General features: G+C 45.6%; 1 protein-coding gene across 2 annotated transcripts in view; it reads right to left on the minus strand.

Annotated features, from left to right (window-relative positions):
* Positions 1-3,731: 3,731 nt before the first annotated feature.
* Positions 3,732-19,851, minus strand: part of LOC143962658 (tropomodulin-2-like) — a 153,195-nt gene continuing 137,075 nt past the window's right edge. For both annotated transcript variants that reach the window (XM_077472005.1, XM_077472006.1), the window contains exon 10: positions 3,732-9,300. In XM_077472005.1, coding sequence (XP_077328131.1) covers positions 9,266-9,300 — 35 coding nt within the window. In that variant the 3' untranslated portion in view covers positions 3,732-9,265. The remainder of the gene's footprint in view (positions 9,301-19,851) is intronic.

Raw genomic sequence — 19,851 nt, forward strand, 5'->3', positions numbered from 1 at the left:
AATTGCTTTAAAATAATAAAGCTGGCCATACACATTAGAAACTACTCACAATTTGCTATTTGGGCAGCCCCGTTGCCACCCTCCTTCTTGACATCCTTCAGATAAAATTTGTCAGTTTAACTTGTGAACTGCTGCATGTTTAAACACTTTTCTTGGCAACAGTTTGATACAGGACATATAAGTTTACTATATGTTTTCTCATAAATTACGATGCTCCAACTATGCATCATAACATCACAAAAGCTACAAATTTATCTGAAATGTATAAAACGAAAGCACCTTCTCATACACTGATGAACTGGCTATAGTGGAATGTCCATGATCCTGAACACTGATACTATATATTAGTGCATTATACATTGTCATTTACAATAATGTTTATAGATTTACAATTTTTCCAAGCAAATAATTAGTAGTGTAAACATACCATAAATAAGTAGCAGTTAGTGAGATGCCAACATATGGGCTCTACGGGTCCATGTACATTGATGTAGAAGCGCTAAGCTTCATATTGTTGTCTGTACCTTATATATATTACAACAGCTCCTTCCAGGCAGTATAAGTTCATAAAAACTTAAAGCCGTGATCTCATTCAGCCATTTACAGTGAAAACCAAAACAGACGCACTGATACGTTCAATCTGTCCAATCAATGAACACACTACCCAACTATATATCCCATTAAAGTAAAAGCACTATGACATAATGCTGTACGTTAAAGAAGAACTCAAGCCCAAACGGAGTTCTCAATTCTGGGAGCAGTGAGGCAATGTTAAGTTACTGAGTCTTTATCACTATCCCGAACGCCAAAGAGGAGATCTTGTCCAACCCTTAGCAGACCTGAGATAGGCACTGCCAAGCCGAAAAGTCAACATTTCACACTGGCCTTATGTGACTTCACATACTTCATTGGATAGTCCAGTAGAGGGCACCTAACGTAGTATTTGTGTCCAGTACTTTTAATGGATTCTACAAAAATTTATAGATAACCCACATGAATAAAAATATGGGAGCTATAATGGCTGAACTTATTTTCAATGTGTGGGCTCCAGGACTGTCATCCTTATCCTTCCAAACCAGATTAGTGTGTCACTGACCCAGAACAAGGCGTGTAGGTGAGTGGGTCATGAAATGTAGTATGCACAGGTTAGAGCCGTGTTTCACAACCAGAGTTCCTCCTGAGGATGCTAGGAGTTCTTTGAACAGTAAACAATGGTGGATTAATCTCCCACCTACCGTGGCCACCAATGTAAGTGGACACTTCTACACTGACTTCTAATGTTAGAGGACAACATAGTTTGCTACAGGGGAAATCTCCCTACCCAGATGCCCTAACATGGTAAAGACCCATCATAACAATTGTCTGCCCGCTCCACTCATCTGCTGTCTTGGACAGTGTTGCTCTATGAGATGCTAAAAATTAGAACATAAAATGTACAATTATTATATGTTTTAAAAAAACATAATGAAATTCCCATATTGATTGTGATGTCATATAATGTCTACACTTACAACCTGGACAGTTGGCAAAATGGAACAACATTAACTGTGCCATAGAAAACTGCAAGCATGACACACCTTCAAATGAAAGTAACAACAATAAGGGACCAATGAATGGTTTTGCGTATTCTATCCAAAAGCCCAGAGCTAGAGGTGAAAATTCTTAAGTTAATACATGCAATGAAAATATTCAGTATATAAATTCATTATTTTGTTTTTATATCACATGCCCTTTTTATAGTTTCCTCTACATCTACATTCATAAATAGACGTATTCCTAGTATGGGAATTTTTTGTACATAGTTACTAGGGCTGCACTGATACAGATACTAGTATCGGTGCCGATACCAAGCATTTGCCCGAGTATCGGTACTCAGACATATGCTCCGATGCTTAAAGTGGTTGTAAACCCTTACAAACCACTTTGACCTACAGGTAAGCCTAGATTAAGGCTTACCTGTAGGTCCAAGAAATATCTCCTAAACCTACAGGAGATATTTACTAAAAGACAGTCACAGCTGTCTACGGCGCATATAGCCGTTAGGAGCATGCCGCTGCCGTGACGTCATCGCTGCTCCGGTGCTGTGAGTGGCCAGAGCAGCGATACCCGGAAGATGGATGCTCCGGACTACAGGGGACAGCAGTGACATCGCTGGCTCCTGTGTCAGGTAAGTGACACATAATGGGCTACTATGCGATGCATAGTAGCCCATTATGCTTTACCTTTGCAGGGAGACAAAGAGGAAGTAAACCCATCAGGGCTTACTTCCTCTTTAATCCGATACCTGGGCAGTCATGTGTGATCGGTGCGGTGCTGGGGGGTAAAATCACTGATCTCCCTGTATAGATTTCAATAAAGCAGCTGACAGATGCTTCTCCTCCTCTCCCCCTGTGGCTTTCAGCTGCTTTATTGTAATTCCCCCCCCCCCCCCCCAGCACTGCAGCAATCACCCCTGACTGTCCCTCATATCCTCCTCCATCCCCCCTCCATCCTCCTCTGGCCCCCCTCCTTGCTCCAGTCCCCCTCTGTGTTCCTCTGTGCTTCTCAGTTCCCCTCCTTGCTCCTCTGGTCCCCCTCCATGCTCTGGTCCCCCTCCCTGTTCCTCAGTCCCCTCTGTGCTCCTCGGTCCCCCTCCATGCTCCTCCGGTCCCCCTCCGTGTTCCTCCGGTCCCCCTCCGTGCTCCTCTGTCTCCCTCTGTGCTCCTCGGTCCCCCTCTGTGCTCCTTGGTCCCCCTCTGTACTCCTCTGGTCCCCCTCTGTGCTCCTCTGGTCCCCCTCCATGCTCCTCCGGTCCCCCTCCGTGTTCCTTGGTCCCCCTCCGTGCTCCTTGATCCCCCTCTGTGCTCCTCTGGCCCCCCTCCGTGCTCCTCTGGTCCCCCTCCGTGCGCCTCCGGTCCCGCTCCGTGCTCCCCCTCTGTGCTCCTCTGGTCCCCCTCTGTGCTCCTCTGGTCCCCCTCTGTGCTCCTCTGGTCCCCCTCCGTGCTCCTCTGGTCCCCCTCCGTGCTCCTCCGGTCCCCCTCCGTGTTCCTTGGTCCCCCTCCGTGCTCCTTGATCCCCCTCTGTGCTCCTCTGGCCCCCCTCCGTGCTCCTCTGGTCCCCCTCCATGCTCCTCCGGTCCCCCTCCGTGCTCCTCCGGTCCCGCTCCGTGCTCCTTGGTCCCCCTCCGTGCTCCTTGGTCCCCCTCTGTGCTCCTCCGGTCCCGCTCCGTGCTCCTCCGGTCCCGCTCCGTGCTCCTCCGGTCCCGCTCCGTGCTCCTCCGGTCCCGCTCCGTGCTCCTCGGTCCCCCTCTGTGCTCCTCTGGTCCCCCTCTGTGCTCCTCTGGTCCCCCTCTGTGCTCCTCTGGTCCCCCTCCGTGCTCCTCTGGTCCCCCTCCGTGTTCCTTGGTCCCCCTCCGTGTTCCTTGGTCCCCCTCCATGCTCCTTGGTCCTCCTCTGTGCTCCTTGGTCCCCCCCCCCCCCCGTGCTCCTCTGGTCCCCCTCTGTGCTCCTCGGTTGCCCTTCCGTGCTCTTTGGCCCCCCTCTGTCCTCGATCTGTCAGGATGGAGAGCGGAGGAAGAAGCCGGTAAATATGTCATATGGAGTAGTGGTGTCTACTACTCTACTTTCCAGCATCTAGCAGGATCCCACAGGTATGGTAAATTCATGTAACTATGTCTAGAATATCCATACCTAAAATTCTTCTTTAAGGGACTTTTAGGATGCCAAAGAAAAGTCAAAGTACATACAGCATAATAAAGATTAATACATTTTATTTGAATAGTCAGAAAATTGTACAAAATCAAGCCCAATACCAACAAGATTCAAATATAGTAAATCATCTTAAAAACTTTACCACCCTGCCCATGTTGCCTGTATAATATGTTACTTCATGAGAACACCATATTTTGGGAGTACCTTTTCTATAATATAATTGTAACATTATTCGAGAAAAAGATGAGCGACCAACTTATTAATTATTTTCAGAGATTTTCATAAGTTAATGATGGAAACACAATACACATGATATTAAACTTCCTTATGCAATCATGTGGGTACCAACGTTTACTAGGCAGGAAACGTTATGACACCGTATGTACTTTATTACTTTTCTTTGGTACCTTGTATGTCCCTTTAATCTTTTTCTATATTGTATGTATTTCTTGGCACCATTTTAGATTGAACAAACCTAGATACATATACAACGTGTGACAATTTAAATGCCAGAATGCCCACTGCGTAGCACTATGATGGTGAGTTACACAGCCATTTGCACTCCAGCATGTTCTGCAATGTTTTAACTCTCACTCACATGGGTTGCAGACCAGTGCACTGAGTCTTTACGTAGTAGTAGAAGTTATAATGTGTGTGCATTGTGCTGTTAGAGGGGAAATAAGTGACATAAATCAGGAGCAGTTGGTTAACATAAAACTTTGCATTAAAATTGGTAAAAGTGCAAATGAAACTTTAGCTGATACAAAAGTGGTGAACATTCCATGAAGAAATCGAGTGTTTTTGAACGGTGTAGGGGTTTTAAGGAGGGGGAAGGAAGATATCCACAATGATGCAAGAAGTGGGCAGCCAAAAACGCAAAGGATGAATGCAAATGTGAGCAGAGTACAAACCCTGGTATGCTCATTCGGGTGTGTTTTTCTGATCACGGGGGGATAGTTCACTACGAGTCCATAGAACATGGTACAAGGGTCAACATTGTCACTTGGAAATTCCAAAAAGGTTACCAGAACTCAAGTGGATTCTTCACCGCAACAATGCTCCTGCACAAACTCTTTTTTTATTTTTACAGTCAATTCCAGGAATTAGATTGTCACACCCTGTATGTTCTTTATTGTAATCCTGGTAGTATTATAGTTTGTCTTAACCTCCATCTTTTGCTATACACTTTATCTACATGTAAATATGGAGAAAATAATGAATAAAGATACTGAAATTAAAACAAGAAAACAGACTGATATACTGAATATTACCCAAGTATTAAACACATAGTTGCTGGAATACAATAAATTGTGGGCTAGCTAAGTTTAAAGTGGTTGTATACTCTTTTTTTTAACTTTTACCTACAGGAAAGCCTATAATAAGGCTTACCTGTAGGTAAAAAAAATATCTCCTAAACCTGTACGGTTTAGGAGATATTCCCCTCGGTATGCGCCGCTGACTGCAGCGGCGCATGCGCACGAGGGGATTCTCGGCCTGAAAATCCGGCAGTGTCCGGCCGGCCGGAATGAAATCTCCCGCGCGCATTCGCGGGAGTGGCGATATCGCGGCTCCGGCCACTTACAGCGCCGGAGCCGCGATACCCGGAAGAAACGCCGAGGGAGCATGTCAGCTCCCTCAGCGTGGATCGTGCCAGATGTCGGGGCCTCGTTCTAAGGTAAGTATTTCATAATGAGCTAGTATGCGGTGCATACTAGCTCATTATGCCTTTTGCTTTGCAGGTGTTAAAAAAAAATAAAAAATAAAGCGGGTTTACTACTGCTTTAATTCAAATGACTCAAATATCCCTAAATTATGTCTATATCTACAAAACTAAAAATAATCAAGGCCGTAGTAATATCCAATTTGAATGTTGCTCTTAATTAAAAGCACTTTCATCACATCAAAAGAAAGTTTAATTAAAAAACGTTTTACCAGTTGTAATACCATCGGCGCCTCTGATAATTCCAATGTTCACTGTTTTTCAGAGTTAAAAACCTGCTGCTAGAATCTTCAGCGTCTGATAATGCCAAGTCTATTAGATGTCTGCATCTCCCTGTTACCGCTATGTCACTATTGTGTGTGTCTCTAAAGGTCTAAAGGGGCACTTTAGTAATGCAATAATGGGGGGGAGCCCCAATAGGTAGTTGTTAACTGCAGGCATCTGACACCCCTGAAAGTAACGGATACTGAAGATTTTAGAAGCAGCTGTAACGTTGCTCTTTTTAGAAGCCATTGACAGGCAGTGAAAAGGAGATATGTAGCCTCTTCACTTAATTATGTCGGTGCTGCATCACCGCACTGCCACCATGTGCATTATAAATGGTTGCAGCACAGCCTTATATGCTTGGCAACGTTACACCTGCTAAGTGCAACATGCTATGTCATTCTTGCTGTGGCCTGTGTACAGCCCTGAGAGGCTGCATACCCTCCCTTTAGGTGGGCAGTCATGGAGGGTGGTAAAACCATGGCTCAACTGATTGATTTTTGTTGCCAGTGTGAACAAGCCCTTTGGAATGACAAATCTCACAGTCAACACTTAGAAATGACTTTTAGGGGAAGATACTTTCAGGCCTCACAAGTTGCAGAAGCACAAACATGTCTATAAGAAAAGACATTAATAGATTTGCTTTGAAAAGAAAAATCTTATGGATTAGTATAAATATCCATTTCAAAATGCAATCTAAACTATTTTTATGGTTGTAGCACTTTATACTTTATGGCCATTTTCTCTTCCAAATACCAGATGTTTTTAGTGTGTTGCTGGCTCCACGAGCATGCTATAACATAGCTAAGCCTTCTTCTGGAGGTTCAATAGATATAAGTGATAAGTGTTTCCTTACTATCCACCAAACAATTGTTTTTTCCAGTTTGTCCCTATTAATATTTACTAATACATCATCATCCTACACTGTACTGAAGGCAAATCCAAAAATATTTTTAACAACGCAAAAAAGGAAGCAAAAGGTACAGTATGCGCAGACCCTGTTCATTACAGCTTACAATCTAATAGACTGTAACTGACTCTAATTGTCATGGCTATCCTGCTGCTGATGTAGACATAAGAGTAAAGCTGGGCATACACAGGGTGAATTTCAACTCATTCCTGCTGAATTAGCTGGGCTTTGTCAGCACCACTCGGCGTAACAATTATCTATTGAAAAACTGTGGAAAATTGTTGGCCGAACAGTTGCTGTATCCTATTAGAAAATCTTTAGGTATTCAGACAGCTATGGGTTCTGCACCTGTCTGAATAGAGTAGCCAGCAAAAACGATTCTCCCATTTATGCTGTTTAGTGTGAATGGAGGAATATGCCAGACTAAGTAAAAATTTTCACTTATTTACCATAATTTTCCTTTTCTGGCTCCTAATTATAGCAGCATTGTTGGGTATGGTTCTGCCTCCTCGACGCCTGGACAATGTGACAATTAAGGGATTTCTCACCCTCACATATGCATTCTCATAACATAGTCCTACAGAATAGAACGGGTGTGGGAAATAGTGCTGCCATGGTGAGGTGCCAGGAAAGGAAATTTTTGGTAATTATGGTGAATACAATTTTCTGTATTCCTGGCTTATTCCCATGTCAGCACTGATGGCAACTAGCTAGCAATAATAAATATCACAATGAAAAGGGTGGGAACAAAAAATATTAAACCTTTTGAATTAATAATTATTTGTGACTCAGGATACAGGGGGAACTGAAGAGCCAACACAAGAATCTGCATTGGCTGCCACATCCAACTTGTAAGAAGACATAAAGGTATTTTTGTGAAGACCAACTAGCTGTTGAATAGAGGTCCAAACTCTTCATCTCGGAAAGGAACTGGAGCAACTGAAATCAACATTTTTGAGATGAAGATTTTAGCATATAGCTCCTCGAAATCACCAACACTACCCACTGGTCTTTGTTGGTATATGCCCAGATTCTCACATAGTGACACTCCTCCAAAGTTCCAAAAAAATTGCATCACCTACAGTCAAATTAATGGGGGGAGGAAGGAGAGTTAGGGACTATGGGAAAAAAAAACCACAAAGACATATTAAGTCCATATTGCCCATCCTCAAATATAGGGCAGCATGTTATTCCAAGTATGTACCTCACCACACGGATAGTCAGGAAATCATTTTAATTAGGCGTGATACCTGCCCCTTCACCACATCGAGGCCAAACCCGGATTGACGGGAGTTCTTAGTGGAAAAGCTGGAGGGCCCTGGATCTACTGAGAGGACAGAAAAAAGGCACATTTGTGTGAGGGTGAGGAATCCTCCTATTGCTACGCTGGAGGGATACCCAAGGTTCAAGGGGGCGCAGCCTTAACCATCAATGCTGACATGAAGAGGCAACAGGAAAGAGGGCTTTCAGCATAAGGAAACCTGAAAACCCAAGTCATGAGGGATGTCATAGACGTAATTCCACTGCTGTCAGCAAAGATCCTTTTATCTACCAAATCAAACAGCGAGGTTGATTTCCTAAAACTGGAGCATGCAAAATCTAGTGCAGCTCTGCATAGAAATAAATCAGCTTCCAGGTTTTATTGTCAAAGCTTAAAGTGGTTGTAAAGCCTTAAGGTTTTTCAATGCCATATGGATTAAGGTGAAAAACTGCTATAGCTCCCCCAGATCCCCCCTTTTTCTTACCTGAGCCTGATCTGATCCAGCAATGTGCATGAGCACAGTGGCTCAAGCCAGTGTCACTCCTCATTGGATAGATAGCAGCCATTGGCTCCCGCTGCTGTCAATCAAAATATGTAACGTAGGGGCAGGGCCGAGTCACGCTGCCTGTGACAATGGACGCAGCAGCGGGACTCGGGAGTGAGCCCGCACAGGTGCACCCATGGATATTGTTTTTCCGTGGAGGCACCTGATGAAGAGGAGGACAGCAGAAGAAGATCGGGGATGTTCAGTGCAAAACCATTACACAGACCAGGTAAGTATAGACATGTTTGTTAAATTTATTTACAAAAAAGTGAGTGTTTACAAACACTTTAATTGACCAAGCTGAAATTAGAAGCTAATTGTTACCATGCACAGCTGCAGCGGATTCTGAGTACTCCAGTTTTTGTAAATCTCCACCAATAATTCTTATTTGGCTGTCAATTTACCCCTGGAGGAACAAGAAATGCCGTATTTTTTAATGTGTTATATTTCTGCTCTCCTAAAAAATCAACAAATGTAAAATATATTTAAAAAATGCAATAGCTTATAGATGATCTATACGAAAATGCATGACAGTGATTCTATGTACATAACAAACATGGTCACATGACAGCACCTTAAGGATTGGCAACATTAATATCAAGTAAGTGACCCAAACATCGAACTACCATGCATTTTACGCCACAGGGTGTCTGTACAGTCTACACTGGGTCAGCATTGGTGAAAAGTGCAGATATTTGGATAATATTTTCCTTCATGTCCCCCCTAATAGTGCTGAGACTAACACGGAATCTTGTAAAGTCAGCAAAGCAACGTAATCCAATAAGACTGCCTGTATAGTGCAGCTGTCACCGGCTTACAACTGTGTTTCCCTTTATTCTCAACAGAGATGTCTTCTGTATCTTCATCTTCTCTTAACTTATTGATGCTCCCTTTCAATTCGTTTCTGACGAACTGCAGAGATAAAAAGACATTAGACATTAGAAATGTCCATGAAAGAATCATGATCTGCCTACTTAGAGCAATTCACAGGTAACAATGCTGTATATCATTATATAAGAAAAATGTATAAATAAACCTAGCACAAAATTTTTTCATTTTTCTATACATAAACATAACAGCATACCTCCCAACTTTTTGGGATGGGAACAAAGCACACCTATTAGCAAACATATGTAGGCATGTAGGCATAGGACACACTCTCCTTAGAGGAGAATTATACAAAAAAAAAGATTGGCTAAACCCACAAGTGCTTTTTTTTTACCACTGTTATACCTTTATATTGGCTTTTGAAATTTACAAATGCAGCAATTTAGAAATTGGATGAAAGATTTAGCGCTGGGAAACACTTTTTGAAAGATAAAAGTGATAATTTTATATACATCTATATAGATAAGACCAAAATGAGGGACAAATGAGGAGGACAGAGGGACAGAGGGACTTCATTCCAAATCAGGGACAGTTGGGAGTTATGTATCAGTATTACATCACATAAACACTATATTTTAAAGGAAAACTAAACTTGAAACAAGACGTGTTTACATGAAAGAGCCACCATTGCGGATGCCATACACCCGCCGTGCAAACACAAATATATAGTGGTTATTGTTATCTTTCCTTTGCAACCAATGAGCTACTGAGCAACAACAAGTATGTAGTCAGTGAAAGCAATATATCCGGAATCCACTGCAGTTCCTTGAATCCTTTATTTAATCTTCATAAAATCCTTAAAACATCACAACAAAACAGCAAATGGTAAATGTGTTTCACGCTATAAACAGCAATTGTGAACAAGTCCAGCAGATTTCAGATACACTATATTACCAACAGTATTGGCACACCTGCCTTTACACGCACATGACCTTTAATGGCATCCCAGTCTTTCGATATTGACTTGGCCCACCCTTTGCAGCTATATCAGCTTCAACTCTTCTGGGAAGACTGTCCATGAGGTTTAGGAGTGTGTCTATGGGAATGTTTGACCATTCTTCAAGAAACGCATTTGTGGTAAGGTCAGGCACTGATGTTGGACAAGAAGGCCTGGCTCACAGTCTCCGCTCTGATAAATAAGTAAATAATAAATAGTGCTGCGCTGTCAACCAAACAATTGTGTAAACTCTGTAAATACGATAATGATATGTGACAATAATTCCTGTGCAATAACGTAAATAATTGTGCTATGTGTCTCAAGGATGGACACAAATAAAAAATGTCTAAGTGTCCCTTCACCATTGCTTGTGATGGTCCATAATAAAATATTGACTTTTTTCTCTTTCTTCCTGTGTCACCTCTGTGCTTTCTAGCCTCTCACCTGAGATATACTAGGTATACAGCATATAATGATATCTCTCAGAAGTGATGTAATGCTGAAGAAGTCACGTGGGCGTGGCGCAACGAGTAGGGCTTGAGCGGAGGTATACCGGAAGTGATGCTAGTAAGGGTACAAGTTCGGCACTCATGGATTTTCACCCTTTTTTTTTTAAAACAAATGTTTTTATTAAACAATTATACATGCAACATAGACTTACGTGTTATGTATACAATACATCCATTACATGAGGAACAACACATGTAGTACTGATACAGTATCAATCTCAAGCTGCACTATAGTAGTAAAAAAAATATTTCAGGGTACAGGTATTAAGCTCTTCTTAATGAAGGATATATAATATAATCATACTTCATAGGGTACCTTTCTGAGGAATCAGACTATTATCATGTTCAGGTTTCTGATAGCCAGCGGTCCCAAATGTTATTGTACTTCGCTGGGCATCCCGTTAATATAAAATACTTTTTTATAGGGTCGGATAGTGTTTTTACGTCTACCTTCCAATCAATAAACCTGGGAGGTAGAGGTCTCATCCATTGCCTAGCGATAGTCATCCAAGCCAAGAATAGTGTTTCATGTAGGAATATCTTTGTGTATTTGTCAAAGGAACCGGGAAATATCCCAAGCAGGCACTGTTTCAGGTCCAGGGAAGGAGGAGATCCCATAGTGTCACGTAGAAAAGACACAATCTGTGCCCATAGGCCCTGTATTTTGGGGCAGGCCCAAATTAGATGGAAGAATGTACCCATCTCCTGATTGCAGATCAGGCAAGAAGTGGGCTGTTCACACTTATATCTAGCTACTCTCATGGGGGTGAGATATTCTCAGTGTAATATATAGATTTGGGATAGCCTATCTGAGAGTTTAGGGGATACAGCCTTGCAGGAATCCAATGCCTCACTCCATTCCTCATCCTCCACTGGTCCCACCTCCTTCTCCCAGCGGGGTTTGAGATCATATGCTAGTTTGTTAGAAGAAGGGGTAGAAAGCATGCTATAGAAGGTCGATATCAATTTTTGGGGGTCTGTGCCTTTAACTACTGTCATAATGGCGTTGGGGGTGTGTTGTGGAAGGGATTGTGGAAACTGAGTGGATAGCATGTCAGACCTGTAGAAATCTAAAAAACATGTGCTTCGGGAGTATGAATTTATAGCAAAGGGCATCAAATGTCCTTAGATTTCCAGCTGAGAGCAGGTGGTGTAAATAGTATATCCCCTGTATACCTCAGGTCTCTACATTAGGTATTTGGAGGAATTCAGAAACGAGTTTGTTATGCCATAATGGGGTGTAGTTATTATGCAGTGGTATCTCCAATTTGTCAGTAGTGAGGTCCCACATATGTCTATAGTGGTATAATAAAGTCTTTTTGTCACCCTTCGAGTCGGAACCCCCAGAGCCTACTGCTATTGCACAAAGTGGATCCTGGGTCCGCCCTGCCCAAAGTGGACACAAAAGAATACTGAATCTGTCTCTGTCGGTTTTATCTATGTGGTATAGCTGGGATAACTGAGAGGCTATGTAGTAAAGGTTGAAATCAGGTAGGGCTCTACCACCTAGGTCAGTGGGGTTCTTGAGGGTTTGCCAGGCTAGTTTATGTCTCCCAGCCCCCCAGATAAAAGGCTTGAGCAGAGCTTCCAGAGATTTGAAGTATTTCAGAGGTAGGTAGACTGGGGTATGCCACAAAATATATAGTATTTTAGGCAACAGGATCATTTTATTAGGTTAATACAGCCCCATATGCCTAACAGTAAACTGGTCCATATTTGTGTTTTGGATTTAATGAGGAAGAAAAGAGGCTCAATGTTAAGAGAAATATAATCAACTGGGGGTCTGGATACAAGTATCCCTAGGTATTTAATGGTGTTAACACGTTGCAGTGAGAGTTGGGCCTGTGACTTAGAAGGTGGAAAACTATCGATAGGCAAGATTTGGGACTTTTCCCAATTGAACTTGAGTCCAGATGTATGGCAGTACCTTGTCTAATATTTTAATATCTACATGTATAAGAGAGATAGGATGGGATTTGGCGTAACCTGGGTCCTTTCCTGGCTAGGTATAAGAACTATTATTGCTTCTCTCATGGAAGGGGGCAGTGCAAAAGTCTCGAAGAGGTGATTGTATAAAGCTAACAGTTTTGGGGTAAGTATCTCTCTGTATTGTGAATAGAATTCAATATCGCAGTCACTATTTCGTCGGTGGTGAGAGGTGCCTCCAGGAGGGTCACTTGGTCATTTGTTAACTATGGGAGAGTAATACTTAACCAAGAAACGGTTCATCGGTTCTACGTCTATAGATACTGTTCATGTGTTGATGTGTACAGCCCTGCAAAAAAAATCCTTGAACACTGAGGTCACACTGGATGGGTCCATAATCAGTCGACCCTCGGGACCATGTAGGGAAATAACAACTGGGGGTCTGTCATTGCTATGTACCAAGTATGCCAATAGTTTGCCAGCTCTTTCCCCATGTTCAAACAACTTCTGCCTAGAAAAAAAAAAAATGTCTGGCCCTCTCAGACTGTAATTGGTTCACCACTCTAGGTTTAGTAGGTCAGCATTGGCAGGAGATGAATGAGATGGATATTCCTGTTCTGTGGAGGACAACTCCGCCATCGCCTTATCAAAGGCACCAGCAGAGTCAGCATTTAGTCTGTTAATGTGTGAGATCAGGGATGTGCGGGCATACAGTTTAAAGGAGTCCCAGACTGCTGATGGGGAGGCAGACTGATCATTCTCTGTAATCTCCATTTGCTCATAAGCTCGTCATCTTCTGGCAGTAGAGAGAGCAAAAATGAGTTTAAGCACCAGGTGCGGGGTGGTTTGTCAATGGGAATGCTTAAGGTAATCCAGTAAGGGCTATGGCCTGATAGAAGCCTGGGGCAGTGTCAGGGCGGGCTTAGCCCTTCCTCCCCTGGGCTGGCTGCTCAGCTGTCGGCTAATTGCCAGCTCTCTTCTGTTTCCACAGTTACCAGCTGTTCCCGATGATGCTCCAACCATCACTGCCCACTACGGGGACTACTAGTGGCACCAGATTCTCAAGATTCATCTCCGCCTTTAATTTGGTAGACACATGGAGATGTAAGTTCCCACATACCCAGGCCTACTCCTGCTTCTCGTCCACCCACAACACCATGTCTTGGATTGATTTCATCTTACTATCCCGCACAAGCTCATGCCCAGACTAAAGGAAGCGGCTTTCTGCCTGTCAGAAACCATGAAACAGACTGAGACAGAAGTACAATGAATTCACACTTGTTTATTAATAAAAATAAAAAGGTAAATGGAAAAAGCATAGTCAAGCATAGCCAGAGTCCTGTAGCCAGATCGGGTAGTCAGTCAGTCCAAAGTTCATTAACCAGATCGGGTAATCAGCCAGGCCGGAAGTCAGGGATCCAAGGAGAGCAACCGCAAACAGGATAAGAAGCCAGGTGGGATGTCAGCAAGCCAGTCTTGAAACAAACAGCAGGAGATGGTTCCCTGTGATGTGACCAACGCAAAGGCAATTAAAAAGTGAGCAGGAAGGCTTTAAATAGGCAGGGGATGAAACCCAGGAGCGTTCCTCCGGACCGTACCCCTTCCAATGCACCAGGTAATGTATGCGCCCACGGAACCTACGGGAGTCAACAATGGATTGTACCTCATACTCCTCATGGTTCTCAACCGGAATAGGGTGAGGACGTGGCACCGAGGTGGTAAATCAGTAACAGACCAATGGTTTCAATAAGGAGACATGAAACACATTAGAGATGCGCATACTAGGAGGAAGGTTCAACAAGTAAGCTACTGGGTTAATCCTGCGAAGGATACGGAACGGCCCAATAAACTGAGGTGCAAACTTCAGTGAGGGAACACAAAGCCAGAGGTTGAGAGATGACAACCAGACCCTGTCCCCAACCTAGTAGGAAAGCGCGGACAGGCGTCTGCGGTCAGCATGGAGTCTGTATCTATCATTAGCATGACGCAAAGCCTCCTGGACTTGTACCCAAGTGGAACGAAGACCACGGAGATGCTCCTCTAACGCACGAATACTCTGCGGAAAAAACGAGTCAGGCAACATGGAGGGTTGGAAACCATAATTCGCCATAAATGGAGACAATCGGGTGTCAGAATTCAAGGCACTGTTGTGAGCAAACTCTGCCCAAGGTAATAGGTCAGACCAGTTGTTATGATAGTCAGAAATATAGCAACGTAGGAATTGCTCCAAGGACTGATTGGCTCGTTCTGTGGCCCCATTAGACTGTGGGTGATACGCAGAAGAGAATGCAAGGTGGATTCCCAACTGTGCACAAAAGGCTCGCCAGAACCGGGAGACAAACTGACTGCCCCTATCCGAGACAATCACCTTGGGTAGCTCATGTAAGCGAAAGATCTCCCGAGCAAAAATGGAAGCCAGTTACTTAGAGGTGGGCAACTTCTTAAGTGGAATACAATGACACATCTTTCAGAACCGGTCAACCACCATAAGGATAACAGTGTTGCCTTTTGAGTTGGGCAATTCCACAATGAAATCCATAGACAGGTGAGTCCAGGGCCTCTCTCCATTGGGTATGGGTTGTAGGAGGCCCACTGGAAGGTGTCATGGAGTCTTACTCTGAGCACACACGGGACAGGCAGCTACGAAGGCAGTGACATCAGCCCGTAGACTAGGCCACCAGAATTGTTGGGAGATGGCCCAAATGAGTTGATTCTTCCCAGGATGGCCAGCTGCCTTGGGAGAATAGTAAGTCTGGAGCACTGCAGTACGGAGACTCTCTGGGACAAAGCAGCGGTCACAAGGTTTATCAGGAGTAGGGATGAGCTTCGTGTTCGAGTCGAACATACGTTCGACTCGAACATCGGCTGTTCGCCCGTTCTGCGAATTCCGAACGTTATGGGCCGTTCGCGCCAAATTCGTGTGGCGCTCACGGCCCACAATGCACTGCGATGGCGCAGTGCATTGCTGGCTCATGATGGCCAAGCATGCACTGTGACCCCGCATGCTTGGCCAATCACAGCGCCGGCAGCGAGGAGAGCCATGATTGGCCACAGGCAGGATGCCTGTGGCCAATCATAGCTCAGGCTGTGTAGTACACGCCCCACACTATATAAGGCCGCCAGCGCGGCGGCCTTGTGTAGTGTGTTGGCGTCTGAAGCAGTTAGTGGGTGTTCTGTGTACCTTCAACACAGTATACACCGATCGTTATCGGTCGATTTTTTGATCTTGCTCTTCTGTAGTGGTTGTTGTCTGCGTGCCCTGACCGCAGTATACACCGCTATATTCACCTCACCTATATAGCTAGCGATATATCTATCTTTTATAATAGAGCTTGCAGTCAGTGTTAGCTTGTGCGTGCTGTCTGCGTGCTCTGTACCCAGTACACACCGCTATATCCACCTACATAGCTCTTCTCTATTTGAGCCATCTGCCATCTGCAGGAGTTATTGGAAGTTGTGTGTGCCTCCAGCACAGCACAGTATACAACTGTATTTACCCTTTATTGCTGGTGTTCTATAATAAAGGCATCTGCAGGAGTTAGTGGGTGTTGTGTGCCTCCAGCACAATATACACCTGTATCTACCCTTTATTGCTGTTCTCTAATAGAGCCATCTGCAGGGCTTAGTGGGTGTTGTGTGCCTCCAGTACAGTATACCCCTTTATCTCTGGTGTTCTATAATAAAGGCATCTGCAGGAGTTAGTGGGTGTTGTGTGCCTCAAGCACAATATACACCTGTATCTACCCTTTATTGCTGTTCTCTAATAGAGCCATCTGCAGGGCTTAGTGGGTGTTGTGTGCCTCCAGTACAGTATACCCCTTTATCTACCCTTTATTGCTGGTGTTCCATAATAAAGGCATCTGCAGGAGTTAGTGGATGTCTGGAAGGCCAGCAAGGAGAGGCAGACAGAGGCGCGAGCCGATAAAAGAGGGCAAGCAGGCTCTGTGTCTAGAGACAACAGTGCTGGTCGTGGACGCGGTGCATTGTCATCAGCACGTGGCCATGGGACACACTTGTCCTTCTTTTCGGCAGCTGGACATGTTGAGCCGCAACATGCCAACGACTTGGTAGAGTGGATGACCAAGCCCTCTTCATCCTCCTCATCCTCTCTCACCCAGTCTCAGGGTACTAGCAAAGCAGCTGCCAACGCATCGTCTTCCCTCGTCTCAATGTCATCATCAGTGACTCCTTCCCTAGACCCACCACGTCCTCCTGAGGAGTCTCCTGAACTCTTTGAGCACAGTGTTGGGTACATGCTCCAGGAGGATGCCCAGTGTTTTGTAGGCTCTGATGATGACACTCAGCTAGAGGAAGGCAGTAGCGTGAATGCAGAGAGAGGGGATGCTCAAGAAGGACAGCAATCTGGCAGTCATGTTCCACAAGCTGCAGCATACTGCCAGGTTTGCTACAGCGATGAAGAGGGAGGGAATGATGAGGGCACTGACTCCACGTGGATGCCTGGTAGGAGAGAGGAGGAGGAGGAGACACATGTCCAACGAGGCAGGATGCCCTCCGGGGGCCAGCTTAGGGGCAGCACACCGACTGAATCACACCGCAGAGCTCCGCCTGCGCGTTATTCTAAAAGTTCTTTGGTGTGGGCCTTTTTTGAGACGAGTGCATCAGATCGCACCGCTGCTATTTGCAACATATGTCTCAAGCGTATCTCGCGTGGCCAAAACATCAGCCGCTTGGGCACCACATGCTTGACCAGACATATGTTGACCTGCCATGCAGCTCGTTGGCAAGCGTACCTCAAAGACCCACACCAAAGAACAAAGCGGACCTCTCCTTGCTCCTCATCAGCTGGCATCTCCAACCCCACTAGACCTTCAGTCCTCTCTGAAACCTGCTCTGAGAGGAATGAAGGTGTAGAATTAGGTGTGTCACAGCCAAGTGCTTCCGGGCACTCTGCTAGCAGTACACCCACATCCGATTATAGCAGGCAAATGTCCCTGCCCCAGCTGCTGGACCGGCGAAAGAAGTTCACTCCCAGCCATCCACATGCCCAGGGGTTGAATGCTAGCTTGGCTAAATTGCTAGCACTTCAACTGCTGCCTTTTCAGTTGGTAGACTCGGCCCCCTTCCGTGAGTTTGTACAATGTGCGGTTCCTCAGTGGCAGGTCCCCAAACGCCACTTTTTCTCACGGAAGGCGATTCCGTCTCTCTACCGGCATGTGGAAGGCAATGTCCTTGCCTCGCTGGACAGGGCAGTCAGCGGTAAGGTGCATATTACCGCTGACTCATGGTCCAGCAGGCATGGACAGGGACGTTACCTGTCTTTCATGGCCCATTGGGTCACTCTTCTGGCAGCTGGGAAGGATGCAGGACAAGGTGCAGTAGTGTTGGAGGTTGTTCCGCCACCACGCCTCCAAAATGCTACTATTGGTTGTGACACACCTCTCTCCCCCACCCCCTCCTCTTCTTCTTCCTCCATGGCCTCTTCCAGTGCTCTGTCCTCAGAACCAGCGGTGCTCCGTAGGCGTTCCAGGGGCTACGCAAGTTCGCAGGCAAAACTATGCCATGCCGTGCTTGCGCTGGTTTGTTTGGGGGACAGGAGCCACACTGGGGCGGATGTTTTGTCAGCTCTGCAGGGGCAGGCCGAGAGGTGGTTGACGCCATGGCAGCTTAAGCCAGGAATGGTGGTTTGCGACAATGGCACCAACCTCCTCTCCGCCCTCCAACAGGGACAACTGACCCATGTGCCCTGTGTAGCTCACGTCCTTAACCTGGTGGTGCAGCGGTTCTTGGGCAGGTACCCGGGCTTACAGGATGTCCTGAAGCAGGCCAGGAAAGTCTGTGTGCATTTCCGCCGATCATTTAATGCCTGTGCTCGGCTGGCTGAGCTCCAAAAGGAGTTGAACCTGCCCAAGAACCGCCTTATATGTGACATGCCCACCAGGTGGAACTCAACGTTGGCCATGCTGCAGCGGCTGCACACGCAGCAGAGGGTCATCAATGAGTACCTGTGCGACTACGGCACCAGGACAGGGTCAGGGGAGCTTGGTTTTTTCTCACCACGCCAGTGGGGCATGATCAGGGATGCATGCACTGTCCTGTCACCGTTTGAGGAGGCCACAAGATGGTGAGCAGTGACAGTGCATGCATCAGTGACACTGTACCTCTTGTCCACCTCTTGGAGCATACGCTGCGTGGAATAATGGACAGGGCACTTGAGGCAGAACAGAGGCAAGAAGAGGAGGACTTCCTTGCCTCTCAAGGCCCCCTTTATCCAGCCAGTGTTCCTGCTGTGCCACCCATCACACAGGAAGAGGATGAGGAGGAGGAAGAGGAGGAGGAGGATGATTGTGTCAGCATGGAGGTGGAGGCTGGCACTCAGCATCAGCAGCAGTCTTGTAGGGATGATTTACAGTCCCAAGAAACCCGTGGACTTGTACGTGGCTGGGAGGAGGTAGCTGCGGATCATGTTGTCCTTAGTGACCCAGAGGACTCCGGACCGAATGCCTCAGCTAACCTACGCTGCATGGCCTCCCTGATCCTGCAAAGCCTGCGGAAGGATCCTCGTATTCTTCGGATCAAGGAGAGGGACCATTACTGGCTGGCCACTCTCCTTGATCCACGGTACAAGGGTAAGGTTGCCGACCTTATCTTGCCATCGCAGAGGGAGCAGAGGATGAGACATCTCCGGGAGGCCTTGCAGAAAGGTCTGTGTAACGCATTCCCAGAGACTGGGAGCTTACAAACTCCTGGTCCTGGACAACGTGTTGCTGAGGTATCGGTCAGAAGGAGCAGTGGAGAAGGTGGCCGTCTGACTGATGCTTTCAGACAATTTTTTAGTCCGCAGCCCCAAGGTATGATCGGTTCCAGCAACCATCACCAGCGTCTGATTTACATGGTGCAGGAATACCAAGGGGCAAGGTCAGACTTGGACACCTTTCCCACCGAAAATCCTCTGGCTTACTGGGTCTTGAGGATGGATCACTGGCCAGAGCTTGCACAGTATGCAACAGCAAGTGAGATGAAAAAAGATGTACGACAAAACAAATTATACAGGGGTGCTAACCCTTCCCTATGTTTTCCAAAAAGCTTAAAAATAGTTTTTTTGACTGGAGCTATACTTTAAAAATGTACCAGTTGAAAATTACAAACAGATTCAACTTAACACAACAAACCTACACAGTCCCTGTCTTGTTTGCACCGCCTGTATACTGCTGTTCTGAGTATATAGGGCCTGGGGGCCACACG

The sequence above is a fragment of the Lithobates pipiens genome, unplaced genomic scaffold (assembly GCF_037356315.1).
Source record: "Lithobates pipiens isolate NorthernLeopardFrog02 unplaced genomic scaffold, aLitPip1_a1.2 Scaffold_8, whole genome shotgun sequence".
In the NCBI taxonomy this organism is placed as follows: Eukaryota; Metazoa; Chordata; class Amphibia; order Anura; family Ranidae; genus Lithobates; species Lithobates pipiens.